This window comes from Mixophyes fleayi, chromosome 6 (genome assembly GCF_038048845.1).
Source record: "Mixophyes fleayi isolate aMixFle1 chromosome 6, aMixFle1.hap1, whole genome shotgun sequence".
Taxonomy (NCBI): Eukaryota; Metazoa; Chordata; class Amphibia; order Anura; family Limnodynastidae; genus Mixophyes; species Mixophyes fleayi.
In genome coordinates, this window is record NC_134407.1 from 201,043,191 (window position 1) to 201,067,999 (window position 24,809).

The 24,809-nt window shown below is 43.8% G+C and overlaps 1 protein-coding gene across 6 annotated transcripts in view; it reads left to right on the forward strand.

Annotated features, from left to right (window-relative positions):
• Positions 1-24,809, forward strand: part of CEP112 (centrosomal protein 112) — a 231,435-nt gene that overhangs the window by 78,382 nt on the left and 128,244 nt on the right. For all 6 annotated transcript variants that reach the window (XM_075178038.1, XM_075178043.1, XM_075178040.1 and 3 more), the window contains one exon: positions 20,747-20,882. In XM_075178038.1, coding sequence (XP_075034139.1) covers positions 20,747-20,882 — 136 coding nt within the window. The remainder of the gene's footprint in view (positions 1-20,746; positions 20,883-24,809) is intronic.

Consider the following 24,809-nt stretch of genomic DNA (forward strand, 5'->3'; position numbering starts at 1 on the left):
GGCACTGTACCTATTGATAATATTTTGACCTGCATCAACCCAACAAGTAGCATGACAGCTCTCATTAAAGTTATTAAAGCCAAATGTATAGAGAATTGAAGTATCTGTTTACAGAGACTGCTAAAATACACATGCTTTACTGAACATTTACACAGAAATAAAAGAGTGGTATAATCAATAACTAGTTGGCACAGTGGTTAGCATTGCTGCCTTACAGTGCCGGGACCATGGGTTCTACTCCGACCAGGGCCCTATCTGTGTGGAGTGTGTGTTTCCTCCCACTGGTAGCTTAATATTGGTGTGTAGTAGGGAATTTAGACTCTAAGCTCCACTGGGGCAGGGACAGATGTGAACGATTAAACATTCTCTATAAAGTGCTGCGTATATATGTTGGCACTATATAAATAAATGAACACCAATATGGTGTGTTTCGTGTTAGACGTCAGTGAGAATGGAATAATCAATCTATTACACTCACCTAGCCAGACATGTTTTGGTAGTGTGTCAAAGTAGATCATTCAAACTTGGTGATAAGATAGCTCAAAAAATAGAAATAAAAGAAGACATGATAGTGTAATATTTAGTGATTAAATAATGTGCCTGGTATTGGAATCTCGCTCATTCTGTTACCGACACAGGGATTTGATATCGAGCTAAATGTGAGTGTACCCTCCTCCTATTTGTCCCATGTAAGGACATCGTGTACTGCTGTATTTTTATCCTTATTATTATTATTATCTTTTATTTATATAGCGCCACAAAGGGTCCGCACAGCGCCATACATGGAGCATGGATAAAACAAAGATGACATATAGAACAGTACAAAGCAAAGTGCAATAAAACCAACTGAGCTGAGAACGGTGCATGGGGCAGAGAGGTATATGAGAGTTCTAGAATACTACTAGGATAGGAACAGAAGAGAGGTGGGGAGTGAGCTAAAGCTGAGCCTGTGCCCAGCAGTGTGGGCTGACTGACAGGGTCAGAGCAGTGATGGAGATGTGAAGGCCAGGGGGGAAGAGGAGAACCAAGGACAGGGGCCTAGTGTAGAAGTGCAAAAGTGGTTACAGGAGAAGGAGGACACGAGGATTATAGGCCCTGTTCACGGGAGCTTACAATCTAAAGGGAAGGGGCAGACTGACAGGAAACACAAAGTGAGGGAGTCAGGGTGAGGGAACTAGAAGTCTGAAGGGAGATATGTACAAGAGCGGGTAGTTAGAGGAGCGGAGGAAGAATAAGGGTGAGGTGTACTACGATAGTGAAGAGGAGGTCAAGGGAGAGTATATCATCATCAGTTATTTATATAGCGGCACTAATTCCACAGCGCTGTTCAGAGAACTCATTCACATCAGTCCCTGCCCCATTGTAGCTTACAGACTAGAAACCCACGCAAACACAGGGAGAACATACAAACTCCACAGAGATAAGTTTAGACAGAGAAAGGGTAGGCTTTCCTGAACAGATGGGTTTTAAGGGATGTCTTGAAGATTTCCAGGCTAGGGGAGATCGTTCTTATTGTAGAATTAAAGAAATTGTTATTCAGTATAAGGACCCATGGTTTGAATATTGGCAGGAAAGCCTGTCTACCATATGTGAATGTAACTCACAATTTATATACATATTAATATTGGTTACAGAACACACTATGGGCCTGAGTCATTAATGAAAGCAAAGCAAAAAAATGAGTAAGCTTTAGATAAACCATGTTACAATACAAGGGGTGCAAAATAGTTTATTATTGTGCACATAAGTTAAATACTGGCTGTTTTTTCATGTAGCACACAAATACTTGAGAGCTTTATTTATACGCTGAAATTTAAGGTTGATCTAGTACATGCCCTACCCCAGCTAACTGTAAATCTGTCCCCACATTTTAAATTTGCCTCCCCCTCTAATGCAAGGCGCAAGCTTATTCCTTTTTTAAGCTTTGCGCACCTTAATGACTCAGGCCCAGGCCACTGTGTTGTTTTTTGTTCTTTTTTTCATTTTTTTGAGCACTTTTTTTCTGGATATACCTTCATCTACATGAAGAACTTTAAAATGCCTCATCTCACCTAATTTAGATGAGTGAGATTCAAATTCCATTCACAATTTTGGTAATCACACACATTACACTATTTGTCGTCTTTATTTCCATTTTGTCTGAAATATCTGATCACTGCTCAGGTTTGAATGATCTACTTTAACACACTATCAAAACACTTCAGATGAGTTCAGTAGAAGGACTTTTCCCATCCTCATTGAAGTCTAAGACAATACACACCACATAGGTTTATAGGTCCACCTACTAGGGATTTATCACATTTAATATGTTACCTATGGAGCTGCATTGGGAGCCCCTTTTTCTCTCTTAACAGCGAAGGGTTGATCTCTTAATTATACAATTTTAAGGAGCAAAGACTACTGACACCAGTGATTGGCAACATCATGCACTTAAAACGCGGCATAGACGACCCTCTAGTTTCCACAAGGGCCGCACATTACCCTTAATCTCAGTAATATGTCAAAGCAATATATTAAAACAAAGAGAGACTCTTATATGTAATACCATATCGGCAGGCATATTAAACAAGTGTTACAAGCTATAACAAACAATAAAGCAGGAGGGAGCTGAGGGCCGCAGGTGAAGGTTTGGAGGGCCGCCTGTTCCCCATCACAAGCTGGTCCCAGCGCAATTATCCAGCTTGTGGGGGCTCTTCTCAGCCTCTCCTGAGCTTTGGGGGAGGGGGGGTGTGAGGGACATGAGAGTTGGACTCAGCATAATTATCCAGCTTGTGGGGGCTCTTCTCAGCCTCTCCTGAGCTTTGGGGGTGGTGGGTGTGATGGAGATCAGAGTTGGACCCAGCATAATTATCCAGCTTGTGGGGGTTCTTCTCAACCTCTCCTGAGCTTGTGGGGGGAGGGGGGTGAGGGACATGAGAGTTGGACTCAGCATAATTATCCAGCTTGTGGGGGCTCTTCTCAGCCTCTCCTGAGCTTTGGGGGTGGTGGGTGTGATGGAGATCAGAGTTGGACCCAGCATAATTATCCAACTTGTGGGGGCTCTTCTCAGCCTCTCCTGAGCTTGTGGGGGGAGGGGGGTGAGGGACATGAGAGTTGGACCCAGCATAATTATCCAGCTTGTGGGGGCTCTTCTCAGCCTCTCCTGAGCTTTGGGGGTGGTGGGTGTGATGGAGATCAGAGTTGGACCCAGCATAATCCAGCTTGTGGGGGTTCTTCTCAGCCTCTGGTGGGATCTGAGAGAGATAATAGTTGGACACGTCACTGATTATGGAGGTTGGGAGCTTAGGGCCAGCCTCACTGTCATTGCCCACAGTCTCTTCTCAGATAATATTGGTACTTTAATAGTAACAATAGCCTGTGGCATAATGCCAATATTAGAAACACCACTTCTCATACCCTGTGTGGGTGAAATCTTTGTTCAAAACTCTTCCCGCACTTCTGGCTAGTTGTATACCCTGACATCAAATAAGAACCTGGGAAGTTGTGTAACTAAATGCCATGTTATTTTTTTCAACCAATCGTGTTGTCAGAGGTGAGTCTATACTTCATTTAGTGCTTGCTGGCATTTGTAGTGCTACATTTTTTCTGCCTGTGGATTATATTTTCCTCAGCTCCCTTTTATTATTATTATTATTATTATTATTATTATTATTATTATTAATAAACTCCCATCGATTACTTTTATGTTACTGTTTTGTTTATTGCTCCAGTTGGTATTTGTTTTTTCCCCATTGGATATTAATCCCTCTAAGAAGGTGAAGGTAGAGTGAAGACATTACTTTATTGAAACAATAAGAACAATTCAGTAGAGATGAGTATTGGGAGAATAAACGTATAGAAAATGGAATTTAAATGACGGCATTTGCTGGATATAATTCCCACCTACAAGCAGACTGTAAGGCTAGATAGTAGGTTATATTATGTATGTGAATTGGTTATTATTAAAAAGTGTTTGACAAATGTTTATTGTGCCAGTTACACAGGGTAAATATTGTTGATCACATAACTAAAGCTGGGTACACACTACAGAATTTTCCACCAACTTTTTATGCCGAGCGATTTTACACGCGATCGATGGTCCGATCGCTCGGTCCATGGACTGCACACACACTAGCCTTGTTTAGGACGATAAAGGGAAGAGCGGACGTCCCTTTAGCGACTTTTTACAGCCATGTTGTCGTGAACAATGATTTTAATTTCGTACACACTGCAGCGACATTTGCGGGAAATGTAACGAGATACCAAAGGCATTAGTATAAAGGGGCAGAGCTTTCGCTAAAGTTAACACCCAAAGCTGCATAAAAAGAGAAGACTACACTGTCTCTTCATTCATTTATATAAAATAGAAGTTTAGTAATATACATTTAATTTAGAAAAACATTTAACTGCTAAAGTGCAATGCAATGAATATTCCCTAATAATAAAATCCCTTTGTATGTAATGGAATGCTCCATTCTCTGCGGGCATCATCGCTGATTGGTCCACAGCAGAAACAAACGCCCATGTCTGAGTGTATAAAATGACAGAGGAACCTGTTTGGCGCCGAGGAGCGTCAGAAGATGTTGAGTGAGCAAGTGGTAGTGGGTGTTGCGGGTGACGAGAAGATGTCAGTGGGGGTTGCGGGTGAGGAGAAGGTGTCAGTGGGGGTTGCGGGTGAGGAGAAGGTGTCATTGGGGGTTGCAGCTATGGAGACGGAGATAGTCAGAGATGGTGCTGGAAGGGCCAAAAAATGTTGGAAAAGTTAAGGTGGGGGTGGAGATACTCAAGAAGAGCAAAGAGCAAATCCAATGAGCCCAAGAGTTATAAAGGTTTAAGTGTATAAAGAGTAAATATGAATAACACATGTGCTTAACACAAGTGTAATGGTCTGCAGCCAGACAGGTGCAATATACATCAATACAAAACACTAGTCAGTGATGTGCGGATTCCGCACCACGTGGGACTGGGACATCAAACAATTAACATACACACGCCACCCAGGTCGAGGAAGTATCGGAGGATTGTCGTGGATCAGTCGGAAGTTTATACCCACTACACAGCGGAAACGAGATTGGAACGAAAATATTAAACAGTACGACCAACCAAATGAGTCGACAATCGTCCATTTGGGCAGACTTTCGACCATCGTGTCACTGCACACACTGACCCGACTTTTGAACGTGCGGTCGTATGTCAGCTGATTCAGCCGATTATTGGACGAAAACAGTGTAGTGTGTACCCAGCTTAAGTCCTGTAGATATATCTTGGGGTAAAATCTGGTTTCTCTACAGATTTTAGTGCTGCAGTGATTATAATGTTAAAATCAGGGGCTGGCTGGGCAGGGGAGCGTGTGAACCCCCGGACTGGTCCCATAGTGGGCTACCTTGGGCTGCGTCACTGGGCTACCTTAGGCTGCGTCCCTGGGCTACCTGCATATTTTATATTTTTTTTACATTAAATTGTTCCTAATAGGTCTCAGAGTCAAGTCTCGCCCCCCCCTTGGCTAAAATCTGCCAGCCAGTCCCCAGTTAAAATGGGAAAAAGAAAACAAAAACATACTTTCTAGGCGCTAGGTTTAAAAAGATAAAATCCAGGGAGAGTCAGCTCGTTATGGATGGAGGTGATAACTCCTTTCAATATTATTCAACCTAAAAAAAAACACAGTAAGGAGCACCAGTCACTTTTGTTATAGCAAATACAAATGAAACCGATACACTCAGATCCCCCCTGATAGTCAATAAAATAACATTTATTTAACATAAAATCAATAAAATATATTATGTATATAACTGTCGTTATTATCTACAAACTTATTTACCATTCATATCACATATAAAATATGTATACAAATGTATATGATGTTGGGGTTGTCCAAGGTGGTAAGAACAATAATTACCAGATTATCAAATCTAGTGTAAAAATCACATATATTGTATATTATATATACTAATATCAAGTCCTATCTGGACATTGTTAGTAATTCCACAGTACCTGGAGGGGTCGAGTGACCAGCTCGCCCCCCTCTCTAACTAAATCACCCCTTATGTGATGGACTGTATGATATCCAGGTGTCTGGTAATTAAATATGCAGCTGAAGTGTCCAAACTGTAATTATAACTCCTTAAAACAAGCCAATAGTTTGACGTAGAATGACATAAGCATTACAGATATACTAGGTCTGCTCAGTTCATTATGTTGGGGGATTCTGAGTGGGAATGATTTCTGGAGGATGATTCAAGGAATCCAATAGGTCGCTCACTTCTGTACAATGCGTCTTCTTCCCATGACGTTCTGCCCACGGGTGAGTAACGCAGATGGTGTTACCGTTAGTAATACGTGGTAATACCTGAGCTGCAGGCACCAGATTGCTGTCAGCGGATCACAAGGTCTGAGTAACATTTAGCGGGAATGTGCTGCCTGCTGTGTGTATAATGGTGGTGAGTATCTGAAAGCACTTACAGCAGTGCGTGAGTGCTGACATCTGAGCTTTCACCCTAGTCCATGTATACAGAATGCTGACTCATCCAGGACCTTTATTATCTGACAGAGAAGGAAGTCAACTTGTCCTTCACGCTTCAGCCATAGACTGCATTCTTCCACTGTAGGTAGGAGACAGGTTCAGTTTGAGTGCTCATAGAATATTCTCTTCCAGCTGTGCACAGATGTAGTCATGTGACATCACTGGTTTCCTCTCATTGGCTAAACCAGGCCTGTCCAACCTGCGGCCCTCCAGATGTTTGTGAAACTACAAGTCCCAGCATGCCCTTCCAGCTATCAACTGGTTGTCTACCAGCAAAGCATGCTGGGGGCTTGTAGTTTCACAACATCTGGAGGGCCGCAGGTTGGACAGGCCTGGGCTAAACGGTAATGGTGTCAATACTTATGATCATCACGTGGGCTGACCTCTATCTTTATCCATATATTAAGCAAAAATTTAGTTAAAGAGAATCTAATTAGTCCATCCCAGTCAATCGTTTTCAGCAATGTATAATACAAAATACCTTTTACAAAACAACACATATTACACTTGTATTAAAAAACATACAGGAAAAAACAGAACTTATCAAAGGATTTCCATTATTATAGGGGCTATTCAATTGAGTTGTTTTTTTTTTTTTATTTCCCGCCGCGTAGAAATAAAAAAAACCCCCCCGCAGGTTTTTAACTGTTATAGCGACTGTTTTTAGTTAGATTAGATTGCATTACACAACCATTCTAGTTGATAATATCTACATTACATTACTTTCTTTAGCATATTATTTTTATTTAAATATTCTTTACTATAGAATCATTTATACCATGTCAAAAGACATTAGTACATACATATTTGCACCAAAAACATACATAAATATTTTTAATTATTGATTTTTTTTTTATGATTTTTTTATTTCATTATTTTTCCACAAGAAAATGAACTTTTACATGTTAGGCATTAGTGATTAAATATATTATATCATTCTTTTTTTTTTTTTTTTTTTTTTTTATTATAACATGATTTTAAATATTTTTCCTAGGTTTTTTTATTTTTATCACACCCCAAAGAGGTGCGAGATAGAACAGCATATTGGCCTGTTTAACGCGCCGCGTTAAAAAACAATTGAATAGCTTTTAACGTGGCTGCCTCTCGCACACCCTGTACTTTCAATAGACCTTTCTACTGGAGCGCGAGAGGACCGGTTCATTAAAAAAAATGGAGCTTTAAAAATGGAATTGAATCACGGATATAGTTAACCCCCTCGAAAATGCTAAAAAAAAAAAACAGCTTTAAAATGACTTAACGCGGTCTTAAAATTAATCTCACGGTCAATTGAATACCCCTGTAGATGTCTCTGCGATCACAATATGTACAGCAAGGTTTTCTCACTATGAGAGAAATCATCATGGTCGTTGAAGTCAGTAACATACAGGCTATGGAAGGATACAAGGCAGTGTACATTCCCATGTATTAATGTTACAGGTATAAATAGGTTTATCTATGGTCCTATAACAGTTTTAATGTTGTTGTTTGGTCACACTTTAGTGATACTTACCAACTTTAGAAAGTTGGTTTCCGGGAGCCTGCCGGGGGAGGTGGGCGTGATGGGAGTGGGGCTCCAAAATGCGTGTCATTTTGGACCCGCCCCCATGACATAATGACGTAAACGCGTCATTTGACAGCGGGGAGCGAGGCCAAACGCCGCGATTCACTGGGAATCGTGGCGTTTGGGACCTAATTCTGCTCACTTCACTAGGAAGTGGGCAGATCCGGGAGATTGCCACACTCTCCCAGGAGTCTGTGAGACTCTCGCAAAATGCAGGAGTCTCCCGGACATTCCAGGAGAGTTGGGAAGTATGACTTTAGTGGCTGCTTATTGAGCTGATAGGCTTGTGCTGAGATATCCCTAAAGTCTGGCCTGTTACAGCCTCCATGGACTGCAGTAGAGAGTATAGTACAGGATACAAAGAAGAGATGCATAGGAAAGATATGGGAAATGAATAGTCAGTGGTTAGAGGGATGTCCCCAGGTAGGACCGCTTGCAGGTTATGACCTCATACCGCTGTGTGGTGTGCAGACACTTTCAGTTGGTGGTCAGTAGCAGACGCTGCAGTCCTTACAGACTGACCTCCTTCTGCCTCCTTATAAAGTGCAGCTGAGGCAATCACATGTGTTAGTATTTTTTTTTAACGATGGTGTAAAATGTTTTACAGCTTGAAACTGCCTTGGAATTTCCATTAGAGCTTCATTATTATCCTGTAATTGCAGACACTTCCTGAGCTCCCAAGATCTCTCTGCAGACCAGGGGACATGTATTTAGCAGCATTCCCATACAGTGGGGCCAGGCTGAGGACTGCACATAGTGGTTTAGGGTTTTCATTATAATGTGTGTCATCTAATCAGTGGTGAGGATTATGTCACTGCAAGAATCATTCATTCCCCATCAGTGTTTGATAAATCATGTGGGTCCGCCAGCAGACCCATTCATACCGCCAGCCTCTAGAGTAGTCTGTAATGATAACATGGTCTCACAGACGTCCAGATGACACCTACTGGTGACCGTTTTGTATGTGTGTGTGTATATGTGCATTCTCATTGGGTGTATATGTGTGTGTGTATAATATATCTTTGCGCATAATCCAACTGCTTGGGTGCATAATAGGGGCAGCACGGTGGCTAAGTGGTTAGCACTTCTGCCTCACAGTGCTGGGGTCATGAGTGTAATTTCTGACCATGACCTTATCTGTGTGGAGTTTGTATGTTCTCAACCCTGTTTGCGTGGGTTCCTCTGGGTGCTCCAGTTTCCTCCCACACTCCAAAAACATACTGGTAGGTTAGCTGGCTGCTATTAAAATAGACCCTAGTCTCTCCCTCCCTGTCTGTCTGTCTATCTGTGTGTGTGTCTGTGTATGTGTTTTAGGGAATTTAGACTGTAAGCTCCAATGTGGCAGGGACTGATGTGAATGAGTTCTCTGTACAGCGCTGCGGAATCAGTGGCGCTATATAAGTTATTCCGATACAATACAACAATAAACCAAAGAGGGCTCTCATTACATCAGAGGTCCACGTTTCCCTACCTGAATAAGACCTTCCTCAAAAACAGCTCCATACACTATAAACAACTCATGGAGCTGTCCTATTAAGGGACTGAAACATAATTCTTTAATGTAGTGAGATAAAGCTGCCATTTATAATAAGAACTGGTGAGTACATTGTTATGATGCTATTCAGTGTATTAATAATGAAAATGGCTCTCCCTCATTCTCCCTATTCTGAATTTTGTATACTTTTAGCTGAGCCGTTACTTTTCAGCCAACCATATGATGCATTTGTCTGACCTGCTCCTTTCCTTATTGTATTGTGATTGGCTGTCAGCTTGGACAGTCTATTGCATTACATTAAGCAAAGGCGCGGTGGTGGCAGCTTACCTGGTAGTTGGAGAAATTGACACTAGGTCAGTGGTTCCCAAACTTTTTCAGTTTGCGGCATCCTTAGAGTCTCCATAATTTTTTCAAGGCACCCCTCCAAAATAATTACCGAGCAGTCCCATTTTTTAAGTATTAGTCAAAATAACGTAATAAGTATTTAGGTCAGGACAGAAATACTTAGTAAGTTGTTTGCAAAAATAATACACATAAATCCAAGGGAAAATAATATTTTTATATATTTTTTTCAATTATATTTCTGTCAAAGAATAATTTACAGCTAACATTAAGAGGAATAAGATCAAACTAAATAAAACACATGTACAAAAATCATCACATTGTGCCCCTTCATCCACACACACTGTCTGCCCCTCTTCATCCTCACACACTGTCTGCCCCTCTTCATCCTCACGCACTGTCTGCCCCTCTTCATCCTCACGCACTGTCTGCCCCTCTTCATCCTCACACACTGTCTGCCCCTCTTCATCCTCACACACTGTCTGCCCCTCTTCATCCTCACTCACTGTCTGCCCCTCTTCATCCTCACGCACTGTCTGCCCCTCTTCATCCTCACGCACTGTCTGCCCCTCTTCATCCTCACGCACTGTCTGCCCCTCTTCATCCTCACGCACTGTCTGCCCCTCTTCATCCTCACGCACTGTCTGCCCCTCTTCATCCTCACGCACTGTCTGCCCCTCTTCATCCTCACGCACTGTCTGCCCCTCTTCACCCTCACACACTGTCTGCCCCTCTTCATCCTCACGCACTGTCTGCCCCTCTTCATCCTCACGCACTGTCTGCCCCTCTTCACCCTCACGCACTGTCTGCCCCTCTTCACCCTCACGCACTGTCTGCCCCTCTTCACCCTCACGCACTGTCTGCCCCTCTTCATCCTCACGCACTGTCTGCCCCTCTTCATCCTCACGCACTGTCTGCCCCTCTTCACCCTCACGCACTGTCTGCCCCTCTTCACCCTCACGCACTGTCTGCCCCTCTTCACCCTCACGCACTGTCTGCCCCTCTTCACCCTCACGCACTGTCTGCCCCTCTTCACCCTCACGCACTGTCTGCCCCTCTTCACCCTCACGCACTGTCTGCCCCTCTTCACCCTCACGCACTGTCTGCCCCTCTTCACCCTCACGCACTGTCTGCCCCTCTTCACCCTCACGCACTGTCTGCCCCTCTTCACCCTCACGCACTGTCTGCCCCTCTTCACCCTCACGCACTGTCTGCCCCTCTTCACCCTCACGCACTGTCTGCCCCTCTTCACCCTCACGCACTGTCTGCCCCTCTTCACCCTCACGCACTGTCTGCCCCTCTTCACCCTCACGCACTGTCTGCCCCTCTTCACCCTCACGCACTGTCTGCCCCTCTTCACCCTCACGCACTGTCTGCCCCTCTTCACCCTCACGCACTGTCTGCCCCTCTTCACCCTCACGCACTGTCTGCCCCTCTTCATCCTCACGCACTGTCTGCCCCTCTTCATCCTCACGCACTGTCTGCCCCTCTTCACCCTCACGCACTGTCTGCCCCTCTTCACCCTCACGCACTGTCTGCCCCTCTTCACCCTCACGCACTGTCTGCCCCTCTTCACCCTCACGCACTGTCTGCCCCTCTTCACCCTCACGCACTGTCTGCCCCTCTTCACCCTCACGCACTGTCTGCCCCTCTTCACCCTCACGCACTGTCTGCCCCTCTTCACCCTCACGCACTGTCTGCCCCTCTTCATCCTCACGCACTGTCTGCCCCTCTTCATCCTCACGCACTGTCTGCCCCTCTTCATCCTCACGCACTGTCTGCCCCTCTTCATCCTCACGCACTGTCTGCCCCTCTTCATCCTCACGCACTGTCTGCCCCTCTTCATCCTCACGCACTGTCTGCCCCTCTTCATCCTCACGCACTGTCTGCCCCTCTTCATCCTCACGCACTGTCTGCCCCTCTTCACCCTCACGCACTGTCTGCCCCTCTTCACCCTCACGCACTGTCTGCCCCTCTTCACCCTCACGCACTGTCTGCCCCTCTTCACCCTCACGCACTGTCTGCCCCTCTTCACCCTCACGCACTGTCTGCCCCTCTTCACCCTCACGCACTGTCTGCCCCTCTTCACCCTCACGCACTGTCTGCCCCTCTTCACCCTCACGCACTGTCTGCCCCTCTTCACCCTCACGCACTGTCTGCCCCTCTTCACCCTCACGCACTGTCTGCCCCTCTTCACCCTCACGCACTGTCTGCCCCTCTTCACCCTCACGCACTGTCTGCCCCTCTTCACCCTCACGCACTGTCTGCCCCTCTTCACCCTCACGCACTGTCTGCCCCTCTTCACCCTCACGCACTGTCTGCCCCTCTTCACCCTCACGCACTGTCTGCCCCTCTTCACCCTCACGCACTGTCTGCCCCTCTTCACCCTCACGCACTGTCTGCCCCTCTTCACCCTCACGCACTGTCTGCCCCTCTTCACCCTCACGCACTGTCTGCCCCTCTTCACCCTCACGCACTGTCTGCCCCTCTTCACCCTCACGCACTGTCTGCCCCTCTTCACCCTCACGCACTGTCTGCCCCTCTTCACCCTCACGCACTGTCTGCCCCTCTTCACCCTCACGCACCGTCTGCCCCTCTTCACCCTCACGCACCGTCTGCCCCTCTTCACCCTCACGCACCGTCTGCCCCTCTTCACCCTCACGCACCGTCTGCCCCTCTTCATCCTCACTCAGCCCCCTCATTGCGGTTTCCTTTCACCTTTCTCTCCATTTCTTTACTTACCATACTACCTTCTTCTATATCTTCTGTCTTCTTTTCTATCTTCTTACCAATCCGGCGGTGCCCGGGACCCAGCATCCACCTCTCTCCTGCCGCTTCTCACTGAATATGTCGGGCGTGAAGAAGGCACGCCCAAATTCAGTGAGAAGAGCGAAGGGAGGAGGATGCTGGGTCCCATATTACGCAGTGCTGGTCAGAGAATAATTAATAATTCACAGCACTCTCTGCCTCACAGTGTAAATTCTCTAGCACACAGATGACACAGCGTGTCCAAACATTGCCTCACACAATGACCAGATCAGCACGGCTCCTGGACTTGTTGATGTAGAGAAACCACCTTTCTGCACATCAGTAAATCAGGATTGGTGACTTTAGATGTCTTACAGTTAGCAGATGCAGAGGGCTGGAAATAGTTCAAAGGGTCTCAGACATATGCATATAGTGTATCATCACTAATATAACTTCCCTCACCTCTCCTGTACTATCCAATACACACATACAACTCAGTCTGCTCTGTTTATTGCCAGCAAGGCCTTTTGTTTCATGAAAATTTCCCCACCGGGTGGCACTGTTCTCTGGTATGTGTTATCTTAGCACAGCATGTAATAAGCCAATAATATGATCTCTATCACCTGTAAGAATAAAGCATTAATTAATCTCATCGTTTTATTTCAAGAGGAGAAATCTTATTTAATTTATTAAACTAATGCGGTTTATGGACCATTAAAAAAAATATACCAGTTTCTTTAAAGGGGACCTTTCACCTAGAGACAGTGTAGGCGACTATTTTGTGAGCTGAGCTAACAGTCATTAGAATATAGCCTACTAGTTCAGTAGTCACCAGTATATTATGAATATGTCAGAAGATGCATACCCTTCTTAATGAGGTCATGGTGCGGCCCTCAAGCCGTCAGAAGGGCCTTACATTACCCTTTGTGGCAAGAGCCCGCTACTTCAGAAGCACACTCAAACAACTTCTTCCTTTTTAGGTAGCTTTATTGTCAGGATGATAAATGTTTTGACACCGTATACTTTCACAGCAATTATGGAGACCCTAAACGCTTGCTATACATAGACCAGCTCTCTCTCAAGACCAGCCAGCTACCCCATCATTGGTCTCCCTGAACAAATAACACAATCAAGCTTTTATACATGTTGCTCCTCCCCCAGCCTTAGCTTGATGGGCAGGTGACACACCCACCTTCTCTTTAAAAGAAAACACCCATCACTGGCTCTGTTTGCACAAACAGACACACCCTGTCTGTTTGCTGAGAGGAAATCATGTAAGTTAACAAACTTTAAACTACACATACGTTTTTACCTGGTTTAATCTCAACCTAGGTGCATAACTGTGCCAATGTTTTATTCTGTTTGTATACTTTCTCTGCCTCTTGTCAGAAAAATGCCTCCCTTTGTTACACCTTATTCTCAGAAATAAGTTAAAACATTACATTTAATCAAATATCTGTAATAACATAATCAGCAAGAATTGTAAACAAGTGTTACAAGCTATAGCGAACACATCAGACAATAGAAAAGGAAGGATCTGGGCAACGCGTGTGAAGGCTCGGGGGGCTGTCCTTTGCCCATCACTGCGGTAGATGCTCATACACCACTCGATCAAAATTGCACTTAGTACCTCATGGTTTTTTTTAGATGCTATTTTCTATAGCGAGATTACAGTCTAATACCCAGATGTGTTTAGTTATACTAGGTTCAGCTCATGACAGTCACTTTTATGTTGGAAATATCCTCACTGCACTTCTTGAAAAATGTATATTATTGGCTTTATCCAGATTAAAAAGGGACAAAAGGTTTATTTTATGAATACAAGGACAAGTATAGGATAATGTAATTTTAAGTGAGTATTACATATTAGATTATTAAGACTCTGCCCCACAACACTAGTACTTGATACAGATTTATCCCTTATCGGCGTTTGGGATTTCGGGTGGCCTTCTCACTGGTAATCAAGCCTTATATTCTCGACCCTCTGCGAGAGTCATGATCAACGGCTCTCCCTCTGACCTTATCACCATATCCAACGGTACTCGCCAAGGGTGCCCTCTGTCCCCCCTCATCTTTGCCCTCGTTATAGAGCCTCTTGCTGCCTCTATCCGAGCCTGCCCGGATATACGGGGTGTGCGAACGGGGGATCTGGAGAGTAAGCGCTCTCTCTTTGCGGATGATGTCCTTCTGACTCTCCAGCAGCCAGGGGAGTCGCTTTCCAGGCTCTTCAGCATTTTACACCAATATGGGCGCCTATCAGGTTACAAGATTAATATTGCAAAATCAGAAGCCCTCCTCCTTAATATCCCCTCCCCAGAGGGACTGGCACTCACCTCCCGTTTATTAACTTTCAGTGGCAAAGAAAGAAAATTAAATACTTAGGTATTTTTATTACCGACTCCTATAACTCCCTCTACCGGGAGAACTATCTGGGCCTTTTTGCTAAAATCAAGTCAGAACTTTTCTTCTAGCGCTCATTGATTATCTCGTGGCTGGGCAGGATCATTTCTGTCAAGATGAACCTCCTTCCTACGCTTCTTTATTACTTTCAGACCCTTCCTGTTCGAGTCCCCCTTTCGGATCTGTCATCTATCCAAAAAATGTTTTTTTAGATTTGTCTGGAACGGCCGGTCTCCCAGGATTAAGCTGGCTCTCTTAAAGAGACCCACCAGAGGTGGTGGTAGGGGTTTCCCTGATTTGAAAATTTGCTATTGGGCGGCTCATTTGAGCCAGATTGTAGCCTCCTTTGCCCCCCCCTGCAGCACTGTCGTGGGTTGACATCGAATCCGCCTATCCTAAATTTCCAATTCTGTCCTGTATATGGTGTCTCTCAAAACAAGCTAGATCTCCCTTTACCTCCCATTGTCCTACCCTATTATTCACAGCTGCCATATGGGAGACCTGCCGGCCCCATCTCAACATACCGGTGTCCTCTCTTTCTCTTCTACCTCTTTGGGGTAATCCTGCATTTCCTCCTGGGCTCTCCTCTGTCTTCTATAGTCCCTGGGTCTCTGCGGGAGATTGATTTGTCGGAGACCTATTATTTCAAGGTGCCTTTATCTCCTGGGATGATCTACGCTCTAAATATCCAAGTCTCCATCCTAAATTCAATGAGTATTTCCAGGTACGACACTTTGTGGGCTCTCTCCTCGGGTGGGCTCCTCTCCCCTCTCTTGATTCTCCCTTTGAATCCCTATGTCTATCTTCAACCTTTGGGTAGGGGCACGATTTCCTTTATCTACAGCTTAATTCTCAATGTACTTTTTCCTCCGGGCGGTAGGCATGAGAGGGAGTGGAAGAGGGATCTGGGCCCCCCCCCCCCCCCCCAGAGGAGGTCGCCACCAGTTCTATTTCCACTTTGGTGAAGGAGAACGCTTATAAAGTATACTAAAGGTGGTACTACACCCCTGACAAACTCGCTAAAATGTTCCCCTCTAGTTCTCCATTATGTTGGCGGGGTTCTGGCCAGATGGGATCTTTCTTACATATCTGGTGGTCCTGTCCTAAAATATCCTCCTTTTGGGATCGACTTAGGACCCTCCTCTCCTCCCTCCTTCCATGCCCTGTCCGGAAAGACCCATGGTCTTTTCTTCTCTGTTATCCTCTGATTGATGATGATAGACAGTCTGCGAAATTGGCTTTTCATGTCCTTGCAGCTGCACGATGCCTAGTGGCTAAGTCATGAAAACAAGTTGAACTCCCTTGGGATGTAAGCTCGAATGAGCAGGGCCCTCTTCCCTCCTGTCTCCATACCTGTTCTTCTGCTCCGTCTCTACTGTATCTGCCTGCTTGGAGTTTCTGAAGTACTGGTACTTTGTGTTTATTGTCCTGTACTGTTTTACCCTGTATAGTCTACTGTTTGTACCATGTACGGCGCTGCGGAAACCTTGTGGCGCCTAACAAATAAACAATAATAATAATAATAACCCCCCACTATGGCGGCCTTATGATCCTATATTTGGTTTATCGCCCAGATGGAACAGATTACATACCATCTCCATGATAAGGATGATAAATTTCACCAGATTTGGGCTCCTTGGCTTTACTTATAACCCCATACCTCCTGTACCAACTCCTACCTCCTAAGAAGAACTCCCTATGTTCATAGGTGGCCTGACTCTTGATGCTGTCTCCCTTCCCCGAGTATCTGGGTAGTAATCTCCTTCAAAACTTTTATTTCCTTGTTATTTATTTATTTATCATTCTTTTTTTTTTTTTTTTAAATAAAAGGAAGGAAATAAGAGGATAAAAGGAAGAATGTTTTCTCTTTTTTTTTTTTGGGTGACGACCAGTGACCCCCCCCCCATGCTACACTATTATAAAATGTTATAGATTCTTGAGAAATCTGGATAACAATTGTATACTTACCTGTATGTTTAATGACAATCTGTTGTTGTCTTTGATATTTGCTACTCAAATATTTTTTGCTACATTGACATTTGCCCTTGATCTGTATTGTCCTCTTTTTCTGTTTCTATTCCTGCAATGTAGCGATTGTTGATTCTTATCTGTACATCATTTCTATTTTTCAATATAAATAGTTAAAAAAAAAAAAAAAAAATGACGTCAGATTTTCTTTGACGTTGCACAAAGGACAATCTATCATTCTTTATTTTGCTACTTCCAGAGTAGAACAAATTGCGCATAGGTTGAAGGTGGACAGTAGCTGTGGACCTGCTCCAGCTATAAAATACTGTGTACCCGTTCTGTCTGCTTTCATGTCAGCGGGCAGCTAGTTTGTCCTGTGTGTGTTTACAGCAATTGATGAATTCAGTAGGGACCAGCCTGTAAAGCACCAGGATGTAGCAGGCTCCCTGCGGACAGCACAGGGCTGGGATGGTGTTTTGATGGCAATAAATATTTCAGTTCCCCATTCCAGGCTTTTTTTGCGCTCCCTTTGATCTGCCTCTATTTTCTCCTTCAGCTCCAGTGGTTTCACACAGCAAACACAGACTAGAGAGAGCTAGGCCCGAAAAGGCATTCTGTTGTGTTGTGGGCTCAGCAATGCCGCTGGCAAGCCAGCTTTATTCTGCACATATGTAGGTGTTTTTGTATCTTGTTTTGTGCTTTTAGCTTAATTTGTTTGGCAGCTGTCCAAAATTTTTTATTTTTTATACATCAAAATGCTGACTCTGCAGACTCTGTTACCTCTGTAGAACCACAGGTCACGGTTCTGTAAATCCGTCTCGGGAGGACCCCCAGCACTGCATGTTTTCCAGATCTCCCGAGGATCACAGGTGTCAACGCCGACATGTGAATGTTTTAGAATGAATTAGTCGCTAATGAATATACTTGTTCTCCTGGACTTTGGGGGAGCCAGGAACTGTTGTCAGTCATTGATGAATTCACCAGGTCTTTTGATGATTACACCTACCCTCCTGAACACTTGATAAATAGGGACTGTTGATTTGATTGATACACTTGATCTTTACTTCTCATAGGAGATCTGGAAAACCTACACTGTTACATACACCGTTATCAGCCATTATAACATATTTGTGTCTGAAATACAGTAATACCTTAATTTTACCCCTTAATAAAATCACATGTATTGTTTTTGCATTTCTTTTGATGACAAATTATAATACAAATATAAATAAAAACTGGATATATGGTTTCGTCCGGGTGCTCCGGTTTCCTTCCACACTCCAAAAATATACTGGTAGGTTAATTGGCTCCTAACAAATTGACCCTAGTGTGTGTGTGTGTGTGTGTGTGTGTGTGTGTGTGTGTGTGTGTCTGTGTGTCTGTCTGTGTGTGTGTGTGTGTGTCTGTGTGTGTGTGTGTCTGTGTGTGTGTCTGTGTGTGTGTCTGTGTGTGTGTCTGTGTGTGTCTGTGTGTTAGGGAATTTAGACTGTAAGCCCCAATAGGGCAGGGACTGATATGAGTGAGTTCTCTGTACAGCGCTGTGGAATCAGTGGCGCTATATAAATAAATGGTAATAATAATATATGAGTCTCTATATATTGTTGGCTTGCAGGCTGGGCCCTCTTACCTCTGTCTGTGTGTTATTACCCAGTTTCGTTTTATTACCATGTTTGTTCCCAATTGTATAGTGTTACAGAATATGCTGGTGCTATATAAGTAAACGTTGATAGTAATAATATAGGCATGTGAATGCCTGTTTGTTTGTATTACGTACAGCGGGGTGATATTTTTCTCGGGCTGTGTCTGGTCTTTCTGGATCACCAGCTACCTGGATAATCTCCTTTATGAGTCCACGCTGCTGATCACAGCTGAATGTTTGGCCTGGCTATAATAAAGCTGTTTATTTCAGAGAACACATTATACAGCGCTATACAGCACCCCTGAGAGTACAATAAACCCTGCACTCTTTCTGTGAGGGCCATTGATGCCCTATTTATTAGTTATAGGCTTTGATCAAGACGAACCCCCACCCCCTTGTTTGTGCCTGAATAGATAGATTGACATGTGATAGTATTTAAACACCCTATATCTGATGCTGGGATCTCTTTAATATATACATATGCAATTGTTTTATAACATTTGCTGTAAGAAGCTAACCTGCTGTCTCTCTGTAATTATCTGTGTGTGCCCTCCGCCTGTCCTTCTACCTGTACTAACGCTTTCCATGCGTGCGCCCTTCCTAAGTCACCCACTCCTCTCATGTGATAAAACACTGCAATTCCATGGCCCCAGGTGGGATAATGAGGTCAGGTTCTATCCTATATCATTGCTTATAGTAAAAGTAGTAACTGATCTAGTAACATCTGCTGCATGGATAGTGTTTTACCAGCCTATGGGGCTTATGACAGTGCGGGATGGACATCATCTCCCACAAAGCGACATTTATACTAACCCCACACATAGACAGCACAGTGGTTAGCACTTCTGCCTCACAGCACTACAGTCATGAGTTCAATTCCCAACCATGGCCTTATCTGTGTGGAGTTTGTATGTTCTCCCTGTGTTTGCGTGGGTTTCCTCTGGGTGCTCCGGTTTCCTCCCACACTCCAAAAACATACTAGTAGGTTAATTGGCTGCTAACAAATTGACGTGTGTGTGTGTGTGTGTGTGTGTGTGTGTGTGTGTGTGTGTGTGTGTGTGTGTGTGCATACTGGTAGGTTAATTGGCTGCTAACAAATTGACGTGTGTGTGTGTGTGTGTGTGTGTGTGTGTGTGTTTTTAGACTGTAAACTCTATTGGGCCAGGGACTGATGTGGGTGCATTCTCTGCACAGCGCTGCGGAATTAGTGGTGCTATATAAATAAATGATGATGATGCTGGATTGACCCGTAATTTATTAACAGTTATTTATATAGCACCTATATATTACATATTATTAGAAGACTCTACACAGATAGGGCCATTGTCAGGTTTGAACCCTAGCACTGGGAGACAGCACTGCTGACCACTGTGCCACAATGCTGACCCATATGTATTGATGCTAGGAAGGTTTTTCCTGGGCACACCTTTTCAGTTCATGTCTCAGGGAATAGGCATCTTTCCTCATCGATGTGTGTGTATATACACAGATTCCTAGTGAGACAAGTAATAAACAGGCACGTCTACGTATAGTCTATATAATGGTAGGTCAGGCCTAACGCAGCGCCTGAGCCACTGTTATTTTTTTTGAAACTCGCAGCCACCTCTGCCCTGTGTTCATTAAAGACTGCACTGTTAATGCACTAAGTGCACAAATACATAGTGTGGCCATGTATACCCATTCTGTGCTGTAAGGCTTCGCTATATTTTGTAGTATTGTGTTTGAGAGAAGGTAGCGGAATACAACTAATTACATCCACAGATCCAAGTGTGTGACTCTTGTCCTGGCAATAGGCAAGAGGTGTGAAGAATGAGTGTGAATCCAATTAGCACAGACACGCTATGCAAATATTTCTGTAACAGTTTTTATAGATAGCGGACGTGTGGATTCACCGAACCTTAAACACTAATCAAGAATTGGAACTGACCGAACTAACACATTGTAGATATGCTAGACTGATCAGTGTTTCCATTTGGCAAAATGACTATGATAATTGCTGTCATGTTTATATACATACTTGTTTATAGACCTATAGATGTTGTGCAGTACCTTCTTGTAGCCTGTAGGTGACACTGTTTTATTGCCTGTTTCCAGGGAGAGGGAAGAACAGCTAAGCCGGGTGACAGAGACACAAAGACTGCGAGCGCAACAGGCTGACGCCGCATTGGAGGAGTTCAAGCGCCAGGTGGAGTTAAACACAGAGAAAGTGTATTCGGAAATGAAAGAGCAGGTAAGAGGGTGACTCATAAAATATGTCATACAAACATAGAGTGTGAACCCAATTAGCACAAACATAATCTGTCTACGTTATTTTTTTTTACTGCATTTTTTTATTATTGGTGTAAAAATGCCACGTGATTAAAAAAAGAAAACAAACCTATATACACGTAATATTACTGAGCCACAAAGTAAACAATTTCCAACAAACGATCTTCTTGTCAATCAAATGTGTCCTTGTGGCGGAGCCTGTTTATGGGCAGTACAGTGGCTAAGTGGTTAGCACTTCTGCCTTACAGCACTGGGGTCATGAGTTAAATTCCCGACCATGGCCTTATCTGTGAGGAGTTTGTATGTTCTCCCTGTGTTTGCGTGGGTTTCCTCCCGGTGCTCTGGTTTCCTCCCACACTCCAAAAACATACTGGTAGGTTATTTGGCTGCTATCAAATTCACCCTAGTCTCTGTCTGTCTGTCTGTGTGTGTTTGGGAATTAAAGCTGGGTACACAGTACAGAAATTTCGACCAACTTTTTATGCCGAGCGATTTTACATGCGATCGATGGTCTGATCGCTCGGTCCATGGACTGCATACACACTAGCCATTGTTAGGATGATAAAGGGAAGAGCGGACGTCCCTTTAGCGACTTTTTACAGCCATGTTGTCGTGAGCAATGACTGTAATTTCATACTCACTGTTGTGGATCGGTCGGAAGTTTATACACACTGCACAGCGGAAACGAGATTGGAGCAAAAATATTAAACAGTACGACCAACCAAATGAGGCGACAATCGTCCATTTGGGCAGACTTTCGACCATCGTGTCACTGCACACACTGACCCGACTTTTGAACGAGCGGTCGTATGTCGGCTGTTTGAGCCGATTATTGGACGAAAACAGTGTAGTGTGTACCCAGCTTTAGACTGTAAGGCAGGGACTGATGTGAGGGAGTTCTGTACAGCACTGCGGAATTAGTGGCGTTATATAAATAAATGTTGATGATGATGATAGTAGACGTGAAAACAATATGTATTTACTTGTGTTGATCCAGAGAAAGGCAAAACAAAGCCCCCAGTGTGTCATTTGCCAATTTAGAAATGGCACTTGAATAAGTTCCCTGGATGAATCGCCACCATAAATTAATTATAGCTATAAATTTAATTTCTTAATCGAAAATGACGTGGTAAGGAATCTAACAGCTTAACTTGACATTTACTGTAAAACCAAAGATTCCTAATGCTGATGCTGACCTGCCTCATGACCCGTTGTCCTCTGCATGCTCCTTTGTACGAAGAATTCACAGGACAACTATTTGTCTAATGTGCAACTATGAAGTTGATAGAATTATGTAGCAATGCTTTCCACATAGGCTCCACAGATATGAGTAATGTCAGTAGTAAACCCCCCTAATTAACTCTTTATATTAGCAGTCCTAATGTGGGATTAATCTTCACTCAGATACAGACATACACTGGAAATCAGTATGTCTAAAGCCACCATCAGCGGCTTTTATTCAATTTTTTACGCATGTTAATAACTCTTGGTTGTGATTAGGCACTGCCAGAAGCACTTAGCGCTGTTCCACAGCCAGACAGAATTCACAGCTGCAGCTGTGACATTAAACGTTCTTTATAGCAACTATTGATTTTTATTGGTGCCCCTGTATTCAGTTAAATGGGACAATGGTACAAACAGTATACAGCTTTGTGTCACTATGGAGACATGTATTATGACATCACAGAAGAGAAGTTCTGATTGTCATAGTAATGAGCTTCCCTGTGTCTTTAGTCCAGTGAGCAGCAGAGCTTGCAATCATCTAGAGGAAATGACAGGAGGATGGAGTGGACAATATACTACACAGACGTTAGTATTACGCATTGTATCACCATACCATCATCCTTCTTGGCCACTGAGGGAGGTGACTCTGAAGCCTTAGTGATCCCTGTTGGACAGATGGGAAGGCTTTCAGTAAGAGTTGGGGGAAACTTAGTCTATACAGTGGCACAGATCCATCACTGTGTTCCAGTGGGCAGTGCCCCACTACTATTGATTGCTCAGTCTTGTATTTGTCTTTAAACGTCATTTCTGGTTTCTGACGTCACTTCTAGCTGAGCGTTAGACAGTGACTGAGGATCAATGATTTCATATCTTGCATTCATTGCTGCAATGATGACACCTTATGTCACTCCTGTAATAAGCACCTGGAGCGTAGTTGCTGGTTCCCAAGGTTGGGGACAATATATAATCCCCAAGTGGCCTGTCAATGCTTCCCATAATCAGTGTGCACATTAGAGAAATAAATATATTTTAATGTTAAGAACATGTTTCAGTATAAATATATATTTAAGTTTTCTTTTTGGTACAGTGCTCTGCGCAGGTTCTGCGTAGGCTGTGCCCACTGATCATGTGACTGACACACCTCCATCTAATACAATGTCTCTAATTGTACTATGTGCAGGACATGTTAAAGGGGCAGTAGCACATTTTGTGATTTTCCCATTTACCCCATATACCCAGAATTCCCCTTATTCGCAAGATATGAGTTCCTCATTGCATTGTGGCCAGACATCACCCTTGATTTCTTATTGATCTTTTGGCTTCACAAATTTCATCAAGTGAATCTTCATATTTAAGTAGACAGCAATACTTGCCCAGTTCTCTAGAAAAACAGTGTCTTAGCCTTGGGACCATCACATGACAGTTCCCCTTTACAATCAATCAGAACTCCCCAAAAATTTTGGAAAGTAATGTGTTCAACAACAACTAAATAATTGTAAATACATAAAGGTGAAACACATGTATCAATGTTACATCTATTTTCCACTTGAGCTTTATTTAAAAAACGTAACTGAGTATTTCATATGCGATTAGGACAAAAAGTTTAGTTCGCAAATAACAGCATGCTGGTAATTTCCCTTTAAATGTTCTACAATATCACTGGCCACACCCATGTGTGTATTCACCAATCGGTACAACCACACTTCAGTTACGTAGGAGGCCGTCGGCCAATCACTACTGTACTGCCTCAGAGTGATACAAAACAGAGAAGCTCCACACTCCTGTCACCATAGGGATGGAGCACATGCTGGACAGATGCAGTTCAGTATAAACACTTCAACAATGATATAGGAGTTTGCCTTGTGTTGAATCTCTCTGGAGATGTGAAACTTCAATGTTCTCCTTCCAACCTGAATTATAATGGAAACAAATTGCTATGTTGTTTTTTTCCACAAAAACATTAATCAGTATATAATTCTAATCTTATCTGAATATCATTTTTTAATGCATGTTTAGTCAAATCTTTAGAAATTAAGCAACATAATCCAAATGCCTCAGTGATGTCACTGGTTCTTAGTGAATGGAAAGGCTGTAGTCTCAGTGATGTCACAGGTTCCTAGTGAATGGAAAGGCTGCATTCTTAGTGATTCCACTGGTTCCTAGTGAATGGATAGGCTGCAGTCTCAGTGATGTCACTGGTTCTTAGTGAATGGAAAGGCTGCAGTCTCAGTGATGTCACTGGTTCCTAGTGAATGGAAAGGCTGCAGTCTCAGTGATGTCACTGGGTCCTAGTGAATGGAAAGGCTGCAGTGTCAGTGATGTCACTGGCTCCTAGTGAATGGAAAGGCTGCAGTCTCAGTGATGTCACTGGCTCCTAATGAATGGAAAGGCTGCAGTCTCAGTGATGTCACTGGCTCCTAGTGAATGGATAGGCTGCAGTCTCAGGGATGTCACTGGCTCCTAGTGAATGGATAGGCTGCAGTGTCAGTGATGTCACTGGTTCATAGTGAATGGAAAGGCTGCAGTCTCAGTGATGTCACTGGCTCCTAGTGAATAGAAAGGCTGCCGTCTCAGTGATGTCACTGGCTCCTAGTGAATGGATAGGCTGCAGTCTCAGTGATGTCACTGGCTCATAGTGAATGGAAAGGCTGCCGTCTCAGTGATG